At 33.7% G+C, this 12,475-nt stretch overlaps 1 protein-coding gene across 1 annotated transcript in view; it reads right to left on the minus strand.

Annotated features, from left to right (window-relative positions):
- Positions 1-236: 236 nt before the first annotated feature.
- Positions 237-12,475, minus strand: part of LOC106463152 (pre-mRNA-splicing factor 18-like) — a 68,970-nt gene continuing 56,731 nt past the window's right edge. Inside the window, exons 6-8 of the mRNA XM_013923147.2 lie at positions 5,755-5,872; positions 3,118-3,155; positions 237-2,695 (exon numbers count right to left, since the gene is read on the minus strand). Coding sequence (XP_013778601.1) covers positions 2,618-2,695; positions 3,118-3,155; positions 5,755-5,872 — 234 coding nt within the window. The 3' untranslated portion in view covers positions 237-2,617. The remainder of the gene's footprint in view (positions 2,696-3,117; positions 3,156-5,754; positions 5,873-12,475) is intronic.

The raw sequence follows: 12,475 nt of genomic DNA on the forward strand, positions 1-12,475 counted from the left end.
CAATGGAAAAAAAGTCATTGCAAGTAGCAATGTTATTTGATAATATTATATATTTCAGGGGTGAGTTTCCAGTAGTTTAGAATGTACAAAATGATTCCACAAGAAGCAGCTTGATGAATTGTATCTAAAATCATATTACAGTAAACTTCAATATTATCAATGGAATCAGTTACATTATATATGAAGTATCTCAATTATTCTTGGTAGAAAATAAAACCAAAAGTAAAGCAACAGGATTATTGGTATGAAAACATTTATTTGAAGGAAAAATGAAGGAATTATGATTACTACTCATACCTTTATGTACAAGAAATAAACTGAAAATATCTTAATGGTCCTTCCTGAGTAATTTCTTCTGGCATTAGTTAGTAAAGTGTTAATCCTTTTGAGAAAATTTCTATTGTGATAGGTTTTAATATTTTGGTTATAGACCCTCTTTTATTAGTCCAAAAATATTCATTATTTTCCTACTTTTTCTTTAGAACTAATCCTCTTGGTGTTATTCCACTTAACATTAGTATGTATGTCCCTGTAGTTAAGTTAAGTTAAAATCTCAATTGTTTATAACAAGATACGAATAGTTGAGTTTTTTGTTTATAGTTCTAATAATGTGTACTAATTTATCACATGATTACTCATACATTAACTACACTGTTACTAACCCCAAGTTATATCTATAAGTACTATGTTTCATGTATTTAGTTTAGTCATATATACAATGTTACCATGTATTCATTTATTGGCATAAGTAAAGTATTCTTACAATACATTATAGTGACCTATTCTTACTGAAATAGTGCACATAATAGGCACCAGTGTAGCATGTATGATACACTAGAACTGCATTAATTACTCTTCAAAATCTACACCATGGATCTAGCTCATCTTGATAGCCTGACAGAATGCTGTGTCCTAATTGTTGGTGTCAACAGAGGCTCTAGTAAAGCTGAAACTGAAAACAAGATGCAACCATCTCATAATAAAGTAAGCAAATGGTGCTATAAAAGGAATGGTAATCCAATCTGACACAGACTTGTTCTACACTTTCAACAGTGTACATACTGAAGGATGAACTATCACCATCCCTCTGGAAGAAACATTGAAATACTTGGAGTTAACCTTTCATAGACAACTCAATTTAATTAGTCACATTAACATAACACTATAATAACTGGAGCTACTAAAGGCATCAATACATTGGAAGTTACAACAAGAAACAGAGCTGAAAAACACCAAAGTATCATCCATTTTATCTTGAATTATGCACTACCAATGATCAGTATGAATGCTAAGCAGCTAGGCAAGATTGAAAAGATACAAAACATCTGTTTAAGAATGGCTATTGGATATATATACATACACACAAACATCAAGGACTATTACGCCTAACAAGTTTTAGCAACATCGCGGATCTACAACAATATTTACAAAGTTCTTCACTAGGGCCTTGCAGTTTAAATACCTTGTATTCAATCATCAAGCCACTGCCTTTTTTACTTAAGATATTCCAGCTTCAAAATGACCCTACAAACACCAATCAAGCAGAAAATTGCTTTAAAGACACCTCAGGAGAGGAGACAGTCATAACTGGACAGGTGATATACAGTCACCAATGAGATAATTGGTCACCACCAGATCTCAGCCTGTGAAATAAACATCTGACACCTTAGGAATCTGTTTGGAAATCAGTCTAGACAAAAAATGTATAGAATGGGTAGAGGGTAAGGCAGAAAAAGTATTTCAACATCTATTTGAAAGCCATGGTGGATCTTCATCACAAATAGTTCCTACACTATAAATAACATGAGAGCCGGTCAGGCATCTGTTGTCTCTCAGAGCAACAACATTCAACATAAGGTTGTTAGGCCATTCAAGTTTTCCAAAAGCAGCTTAAGAATGAAGTTAGAAGCCATAAAGCTAGTTCTCCTCTGGATTGCTGAGAGCAAAAAAAATGCAAATAGACAGTGCCACCAATAACTGACTTGTAGACTGTACTGGGTAAAATGCAGAATGATTGGTCCTCCCTCATCTGATTGGCACAAAGCAAAGCAACTGCATAGCAATACCATCATTTGGACTAAGATGCCAGACTATGCAGGAGAGAAGAAACTAATAAGTTCGAAAAATGTACCCCTATGTCAAATAGGAGATGAACCTCATCTGCATTAATAAAGCAAAAATAATACTCAAGGATGGTCTTCATCAACATTCAGAGGGAATGAAACTGCTGGAAAACAAAGTACTACATCATGCAGCCAGGAAAACCAAAAGATGGGGGAATCAATAAGACAGTTTACAGTCAGAGGCCAATGGTAACACCAATAAACAAACTCTCTTTTACCTTCTGCAAGGCACCAACTTCCACAAGAGAAATCAATGTCTGTTGGCAAAATCTTTGGGACTATTACTTAGTACTCGACTCAGCTCAACCCATTCATACTTGGATTTTACACTTAAAATCTCGGCATAGTGAGTGTAAGTTACATTTCTCTAAAAATGTAGAAGATTTTACAAGATATTTAATTTTTATTGTAATTTTTACAATTTGTGGTAGTAATAAGATCCTACTTGGATGTATTTAAAGTACATGATACAAGTATATAAATTTTTTGTTTTTCTAAGCATTGTATTCAACCGAGCGAGATGGATCTGTGGGATAAAATCTCTGACACTGGGTCATCAGTCTTTTCAGAGCCTACAAAAAAGAAAAGAAAATGAAACCAATGAGATCAGTTACAATTTTGGCTGCATAAATAATAGCACTGTCATGACTTTCATAATTAACTTTAGAAAACAACAGCAACAGCCAGTTGTGGTTACCAATTAAGTAAGTTTGCAAAGTAATATCATCACTTAAAATTAGAAAAAAAAATTATAACATATGCAGCTCATTACATAGACATCAAACATTATTTATGTAGAAAACTTCAACTTTGAATTATATGACCACAAGTTGAAGTAGACATTTATGCTTGAATGAGAAAAAAATACTGTAAACAATTTCTAATTCTATATTCTTCCAATTAATAATACATCAAACTATTATCAAAAATCACTAAAAATCTAAATAAGATGGCTCTGGTAATTCCAGATGTTGTGTTACATGATATAACATACCTGTATGAATTTTCTTTGAGTCTCATCATTCAGTACATCTGAGGTTATGGATTAAAGAAAAGAAAATTCTAAAATCATCCATCAGATATATTTTTGTGATTTTCCTTACTTTACCAATAACTTTGTAAACAAAACTCATTACAGAATGAAAGGTGTAAAATTTTTCACAGGGTGAGAGAAAAGAAAGTTCCTAATGTTTAAGAAAACCTATATACACTGAAAAAATGGCAAATTATTTCAAATATTTGTCACAATTTTAAATATGATTGATTTTATAAGAACAGAAATTTTCACATATATCAGTTACAAGTATGACTCGTTATTACGTAGTGACAAATAATAAATATTTTCTATAAAGGAATGTCAAATTGTTTGACTGCAAATAAAATACATATATTTCTACTACATCTTAAACAGTAGAAGCATAGAAAGGTCCTACCAATTTGTACAAAAATAATAAAAATCAATGTACTATAGTATAATCATCTACTTTTACTACCCTTTCCCAACTATGTTTTACTATACAGAGAAGTATATAGTACTGGGTCATTGAAAGCATTGAAGATGCAAACTTTAATTTGAAAACTTAGATACTTGAAAGCTGAAAGTTCCCAAAAGTCAACACATACATATAAGGCTAAACATACAAAATAAAAATGGACAAAAAAAGAAGTGAATGTAGAATAAAGAAAATAATGGCAGATACCTTGTCTACTTCATTTACATTTAATTTTATATGTTTTATACTTTTTGTACTAATTTTACTAATCACTTTTAAGTAAGATGATGTTTCATTTATTTGGTAAAGAAGATCTTTGACTAAAAATTGACTCTTTGTCAGTCTATTTTCTTCAATTTTCATTTTCCCATCCTTTGTTTTGTATTATTGAAATTAAAATTACATTCAGGACTATCACCTATTTCTTTTACTCTGTTTTTATGTTTTTTCAGCAGACATTTAAACTCCTACCTCTTAAAATAATGACAAGAAACACTAAATTATCACCATATGTGTAATATTTTAGTGACAACTGCACTGATGCTTGAACAATACAAGGGTCCTAGGATCAATTTCACCCTTGGAAGTTAGTTTCATCCCAGTCTATTTCATTGTACACAACATCATTTGTTTTCTTTGCTATAAAGGCATCAAGTAATAGATGCTTTTATTAGTCAGCTTCATCATTAATGCATTTAAAAACTTAGAAGCTAGGCTATTTTATTGGAGAATTATTACAGTGCAATATGTGAATATATTATGATCCATCAAATTTTCCAAATTTTACTGTTTGTAATAAGTAGCACACATGCATTTACAAATGTATTAGTAATATGATTTTCTATATACAAAGCTGTTCTTTTATTGTTATTGATTAGATGCAAAAGTATTTAATGCAGTAAAAATTACTTGACTGGCCTATTTTGGTACAATTATCTAAAGAACAAAGCAAAACCTATAGCTTTTCATTCTAATGGCTTTCTAGTTGTTCTTCAGTATGTGAGAAAGCCAGGTTAAAGAAACATTTAATTGAGTACTACATAATTCAGAAAAATACCATGGAAAAATTAAGTAAGCTTGAAATTGGATTCTCAGCCATTTCTAGTGTTAAACTATCCAACCCATGACCCGTTGGGTCACCCACATTTCAGAGGTTATGAAGAATTCGAACTAATTTCAATATTGCACCGAAATGAAGGTTTATTTGAGATAATTTAAATACATATTTCAATCCATTTGTGTTATTCATAACTGAAGAAACGATATTTGATTGTTGATCGGGAGTAAAAGGAAAGACCATTTCATTTTTCAAAAAAGTGAGGTCAGAGTTTTCAGGTATTGTGATGAATTAGTTCATTATGTTGTGGTCTTTCCTCTTAAACCTTCTCCAAATAAGAAACAGTAATACTTTATTTTTTCTTCGAATTACCTACCATAACCAAGTTGCATTATTGAGAAATTCTTGGGAACATTGACGGGGAAATAGATTTGAACGAAGAAGTTTCGTAAAGAGTGCAAACGGTAATGTGATGTAAAATTACTTATGCTAGAAATTTTCATAAAAGTGACCCGAAAAACGGCGTTAACTCGGTAATCTGTGGTCCGATTGTAACGAAACTTGTTTTATTCTGTTTCTATTCTCATTTCATTACAAATATGGTGCTATTGTGCAACGTTTTTGCTGTACTTAATTATAGACAAGCAAAGAAACAATCTCAGAGTTTTAGTAGTATATAGATTTGTTGACATCTGAATGAATGTGGCTGTATTTTAATTTCATTATTTTAGTTAGCACATATACAAACAGATTTAGAGACTTTATTTTTATTTAGTTTGCCAGATCCACTCTTATTTATTTGATTGGTGAGGTTCAAAAAGAATACTACATGCAACCACATTTACATGCTAAATATTTCACACTCTAATAATATATGTTTTGCAGTGTAACATTATAAACTATTACTAAAAGTTATATACATGTATATTATGTGTTTTACAAAGAAATACTATAAGCCCAAATTAACATTAGCTACAATTATATAAAAAGTATATTGCATTGTAAACATGCATACAAAGCTCATAGTTATCTACATTAGTTTTACAGCTTAATGCTATAATGGTAAATTTACAAAGGATACGGGCTATGTTCTGGGCAAAAATCTTTTCTCGGCCAGTTCGAGCATGAATACCAACCATAGTAACACCAATAGGCCAAGGAGAGTTACCTATTGCCATTTGCAGATAGGAATCACTTGCCTACAATAAGAGAATAAAGTACATGATTAAAGTCATTCATAATTATCTACTGCTTGCATGCAGAACAGAAGTATATTCTGTATTAACCAAAGTTGATAGGTAACAATTGTGTACTCAAAGCGTAATAACATCTTTCTAAAGATGAGATAAAAATGTGATAAACAGAACACACAAACAAACTGCTGCCAAAGTACTATTGTCAAAAGATCCAATAGTATGTGTCAAAACCTTAGGAGCTTGGCCCTTCAATTTTGGCCCTGTCCAACAAGGTAAAATAAAACAAAAATTTTAACCAATTAATTATTTTTCTCTACTCACAATCAAGTATCTATAGTTCACAGAAAGAGAAAATAATGGAATTATATGGTTTTAGATGTCAGAATTACAAGTTGTTACACAAACATGAAGAAATAGACACAATATATTGTAACTGCCAAAATTAAACTACTATGCCTAATTAATACAAATACTGCAATAGCTGTTCTCAGCAAATTAATTTTAATTTTTCTATTAAAGGCTGGAAAGAAGTTAGAAATTTAATAAAACTATATTTAAGTGCAATAACATAAACTACAGTACTTAAAAACAAATCTGTTACTGTTATAACATTTATAGTAAATGTATTAATTGTAGAATTTCTTAGAACAGAGAAAGTTAAGAGTTAGAAAGATAGGTTTAATATTAAAAAAATGGAAAACAAAAATCATAATTCACATAACTTCATTTTAGTGCTTAAAATAAATAACACTATGGTGATAAGAGCACTATTTTCATCATCATAAACCCAGACAAGACTTCTTCAATATCATATTTATTTACAAACTGATCTTGATGTATGAAGTTAAGCATTACTCAAGTCATCATAAAACACTTTAAGTAACATCAAAATATTACAAAGTCTTCTACTAGCCAAATTATTCTAAAACTAGGATTAAGTTGTCATGATAAAAATTTTATGAGACAGAAACCAAACAGTATTTGCATGATTCTATGTTAAATGACATATTTAAATAATTAGAATGTTCTAAACTTGTAGTTTTCATGTTCCTGTAAAGACCTTTGATCTATTGAAGTTCACTAAAGACATACTTATATAATAATGTTCAATACCCAAATTTTAATACTTTTGTACATTTTCGGGTTTTAATACTAGAGCTGTACACTCTACAGTTTTTAGTCTTTCAGAAAATATTCTACAAACAAATATTCTACTTTTATCTATCTATATAAATGTTGTCTGTCCATGTAACTACTTCTCATGGTATGGATGGATCTTTACCAAAATTGGTATAGAGGTTCATAAGGTTCATGTGGGGGTACATACAAATTTTCAGTTTTTATGACCATACTTTCGTTTTTTACCACTACTTCACCCCATGTAAATGGATCTTCATCAAACTTGGTATGGAAGATTATTGGATCCATGGGGAGATACATACAAATTTTCAGTTTTGCAGTTTTTATGGGTATTTTTTACCACTGCCAAAGAATTGCACGAAATAGAGCTTGTGCTCTCTACAAGTGCTCAGTTTCCAAAGCATGTGACACAAAATGGAATGAACTATGCAGTGAGGCTAATCTCACAAGTTTTCATTCTGGTACTACCACAAGCTTATGGCTCATGCAGGAACTGGAAACATGGTGACATCAATCACTTTCGATGGTGATACCCCATTCTGTACAGATGGCAAACAAGGCTAGGCCTTAATTCTCAGATACATTAACCAATACGACCATGGTGACATGCAGGAAAGGCTCAAGTTCCTATTTAAGCTACAAGTATACATATATATATGTATGGAACCACCTAGAACTTGGGTAAAATACATATGGCCACATATGCATCTAAAGATGGAGTTCATGGTCTAAATGTTGTAAGAATATTCACCTTTGTCTTACTGAAGCCAACTTGTTAATGTTAGCATTGAAATATCAACATACCTCTACCAAATCCTTATTCAAATCCATTAAGGTTCATTCTCATCTCAATGCCATTTAATGATTGTTCTACAAAACATCATTGGCAAGATCCAAGAGAAGAACATGGCTAGAAGGCTTGCATATCAGAATGAAATACTACTAATATTATCACCAGTAGGTGGATATTGCAGTGGAAGATAAACCTACATGGTAAGGCTTTGAAGCTTGTAAAAACACCTTGTCAGAAATAGATCTGGAAAATTCCTTAGAATACGACACAGTCCAGCCACCCATTCTTCTTGACAAAATGATAAGAATTATCATCTGTGTAACACGTGTAAGATGAGTTGTAAACACATTAACTTTCGAAAGATGCATCATGAAGCATAGGATATGGGAATCAAATTGGATTCCTATCAACAATGGCATGCCTTAAGGATCACCATTTTTGTCTGTCCTCTTCAACAATTACACCATTATCTAGCCTGACTTGACATGTCAACCAATTGCTGTGTGTTAACATCTGCTGACAACATTCTGGTGTATACAAAAGAGTGAGACCAAAGTTGAAATCAAAATTAAGATGCAACCAACCCTTAGAAGGACGATCAAATGGCTATCAATCCTGCCAAAACCAAAGCTATGGTCTACATATTCAAAAACAAACATGCTGATGAGGACAAACTATCACCATCCTTTGCAAACACTGCTATCCCTCTTGAAGAAACAATGCAGTACCCAGGGATAAGTTTTGATAGGCAACTCAACTTCACCAACCATATTAACCAGAGATACCAAAGACATCAATGCATTGAAATTGCAACAGAAAACAAAACTGAAGAACACATTTGTTTGTGCTCTACCAAAGTGTTACCCATTCTATCTTGGATTATGCACTACCAATGATAAGTATAAGCACTACAACTACACAGTTGGATAACACTGAAGAGTATAGAATACCTGTTTAAGATTAGTCATGGGATGTAATTCAGCTATCTCCATTAAAGCTTTCTTACACCTTATGGGCCTCAGCAGCATAATACAACACCAACAGCACTAACAAACAAAATTTTCCACTAGAGCTTGTAGTGTAAAGATGTTGTATTCCATCACTGACACAATGCTTTTTTCAAGTAGGACATTGTAGCTCCACAGATACCAGCCATGAAGGGGATTTCCTAAAACGCACCTTAAAAGGCAGTAATGGGTGGACTATACAGCCATTATTTAGATAATTTGTCACCATCACCACCCAGATTTCCCATGTGAAGTAAACATCTGATGTCACTGGGAGCTGTGTATACCAGCCTAAATAGAAAATGTAAAGTTTTAGGCTGAAGGTGAAGCATAAGAAGCCTGTCAACACCTAGTGAAAGATCATGGTGGACAATCTCCTGTCATCATAGTCACAGATTATTCCTGCACCAAAGACAGTGAAGAAGATGGTTGGGCACTCATTGCTTTGTGAAGCAATAACACTCTGGATAAGGCAGGTGTAGCAATGAAGCTTCCAACAAGCAGTACAAGGACTGGAGCTGGAAGCAACAAACCACAAATAGACAGTTTCACCAACATAATATTTACAACTAACTCACAGATAGCACTCCATAAAATTAAGGACATTTGGTCTCTTGAAGGAGAGCACAAAGCAATCCAAATGCAAGATAAGACCATCACCTGGATGTATGTGCCAGGCTAAACAAGGAAGGTGATAAACTCACATGGGTATTTTATTTATCATATATAGAACAACTCTACTGGCAGGATATTGAGATCATCAACAACAAGCAACAACCATGGAAGGTTTCATCAACAATAAGAGGGAATTAGAGTACTGAAAAACAAGTCCCTTAAAGTGTAGCTACAAAAAACAAAAGATGGGAAATTAACAGGATAGTACACGGTAATTCAGTAAAGGAACCCTCATCTACATCCTGCAAGGCAGCCAGTCTGTATACGAAGGATTTGTATCTTGTGGTGCAACCCCTGGGATTTTCTCTTAGTACCCAACTCAACATCAGCAAACAAGAATAAAAATATAGCAGTAACACTACAAATATGCAAACTCATCTTACCACTACTCACAAAGTTACAATAACTGCAGAAGAGATTACAGATGCAAGCAGATCTCAGCAAACTATTTTAAGTATTTTTAAATACAAATTTTAAAATGTTCTATAGTGCTTAGATGGGCAAAGGAAGAAACCTTGGCAGTAGAGTAATAGCTGTGAGTATTATTGGAAATACATTTTTCATTTAAGAAAATGTTGACTTTTGTGAATTTTACATTAACAAAGTAAACCATTCAGATTGACATACTTTGGAAAAGTTAGTTCTAATTTATGTCAATCTGAATGATTTACTTGTTGTAAAATTCACATTAACAAATTTCAAATGGAATGTTAATGATCTTATTTTTTTTCTCACTTGCTCCAGTCTTTTATACCACACTTAATTGCCCTCAGCGATATTTGTCTCTTAACACTCTCCACCTATGTCAATAGGTGGTCTATCTTGGTAATATATATATATAAGCACTACTTTCAGGTAGTGTTGTCACTTTTTTGAGACTGACTCAATATGCAGTCTCTTAACACTGGCTCTTGGTGAGAAGAAGGGTGAGAGAGTGTGAAAGGAGATAAGTATTATTGGAATTATATTTTCAATTTAGGAAAATGTTAACTTCCAATACATACATACATACCTCTTCTCCCACTTATAGCTAGAATTCCACACTGAGAAGGTGAGGGCATTATTCACACAGAAAGTGCTTGCTTAGACTATGACAGGTGTGTCAAAAGAAGATTGGCACCCTAGGGATGGGGAAACTATCCTACATTCAGAACAGGGATGCTCTTAACACAGAACTTAATTCATGTACTGCGGATGGAACTTTACGAGTCATCATCACTACTAGCCAGGCCCCAGCCCGATAGCCGAGGGTCCACTGCTTGGGGTTGGAATTATAATACCATGGTCCCTATATCCCATGTTGGTGGCTAGGGCAATTGGACTGCAAGATATATACACACATTTATGAGTGGATTCAAACCTGTAGCTATAGAGTGATGCATTTTGGGCCCCCGAAATTATGGGGAGGATGTGGAACAAACTGTACCCAACCAAGGACCCAAGATAGGACCACTCTGCTTTTGGAATTATGAGGACACAATGGCCCTCTTCCATGAACAATGTACTGAACCAATATTGATAAAAACAAGGGCCATGTTCAACCTAACCGGATAACCAAGCATCAAATCTGAGCCAGTATTACGAGTAGGCTCCAAAATAGACTGGTGCCTCTGCTACCAACATCTGGGAAGAAACATCCAGGGATCTGGTTAGGAGGGCCCCCAACTTTGCCCTCTTCTCCAAAAGTGAAGGAATTCACTCTAATACTTTGAAGGAAAAGCCTCTGTCCACCACCTCAGTGACTGGAAACCAAATGTGCTAAGGACTCCCTAGCTTCACTAGTAGAAACTGGGGGGTATTGTGTATTGGGGAGCCCTGAGGAACAGTGCAATAGGTAAACCCTAAATTTTTAAAAGCATACCGACCCCAATTTATTCAATCTAATGACCGGCAGGGAGGGCAGGATCTGCTAATGCTTCACTCATGGTAGTCCATGAGTGGCAGTCCAGCATTGTACAGTAATACCACCCGGTCAGCCTCTAGATGGTCTTATGGAAAACCTTATTTCTACAGAGCTTGTTGCAACCTTGATAAAGTACATTGAATTAGTGGTTGCTAGTGCAGAATTGGTTTGATAAAAGCACACCTGCCTGGGCAACACTTGTCATAGAGTGGGGTCCTGTAAAAACTAGGTAAGGGATCCTGAAAGGTAGCAATGAAAACACTCACCCCTCTGTATAATCTAGAAGAAGTGGTTAAGAGAGCTATATAAGGTAGTCAAAAACCTTTGGATGAAGGTACTACCAGATCATGCAAGTAATGTAAGATAAAAGTATTGGGGGAGGTCCACATACTAGTCCACACAGAGTCCTCCAGAGGGCAATTCAAATGGGCCATTAAGGACATAGAAATGTGATGAATCTGACTAAACGTGACTTGCAAAATATTTCCTGCTTTCAAAGAGAACACAGAATAAGTGATATGGATCAATTTCTTTCACACCTCATCAATGCAACCAGGATTAAGTCCTGGGAAACTGAATAATCCAAATAAAGGCATTGTCTAGCATCTCCAAAGGCATTAGTGTGGCCAACAACACTTTCATGGACATATCAAAGGATCGAAATCTGATCGGTCATAGAAGTGAGAAATAGTGATCAGATGAATCAGTGAAAAGGATTTATCTCCTTAACCCTTCCATTACGGGCTGGGTGGATTCTACCCAGCCCGTGACCACAAAAGTATCTATGAGAGTAATTAAACTATGATTTTTCATAATGTATACACATCTTTACAAAATTTTGCAGGTTATTGGTACACAATACAAGGGATTTGTACATAAAATATCAGGTTTTTAAATTAAGTATTAAGATTTTTTAATTAAAGATTTTCTCATAAACTTTTTTCTTTCAAAATGTTGACTATCCAACATGCAAAACAATTTTGATTTTAAGATTAAAAATACTTTAATGCATTAGAACATTTTCAAATTTCACATGTGAAATCTTTATAATCTCCAGATAATTATAAATTTTTGTGTGTGTATATATA

Source organism: Limulus polyphemus, unplaced genomic scaffold, assembly GCF_000517525.1.
Source record: "Limulus polyphemus unplaced genomic scaffold, Limulus_polyphemus-2.1.2 Scaffold1336, whole genome shotgun sequence".
Taxonomy (NCBI): Eukaryota; Metazoa; Arthropoda; class Merostomata; order Xiphosura; family Limulidae; genus Limulus; species Limulus polyphemus.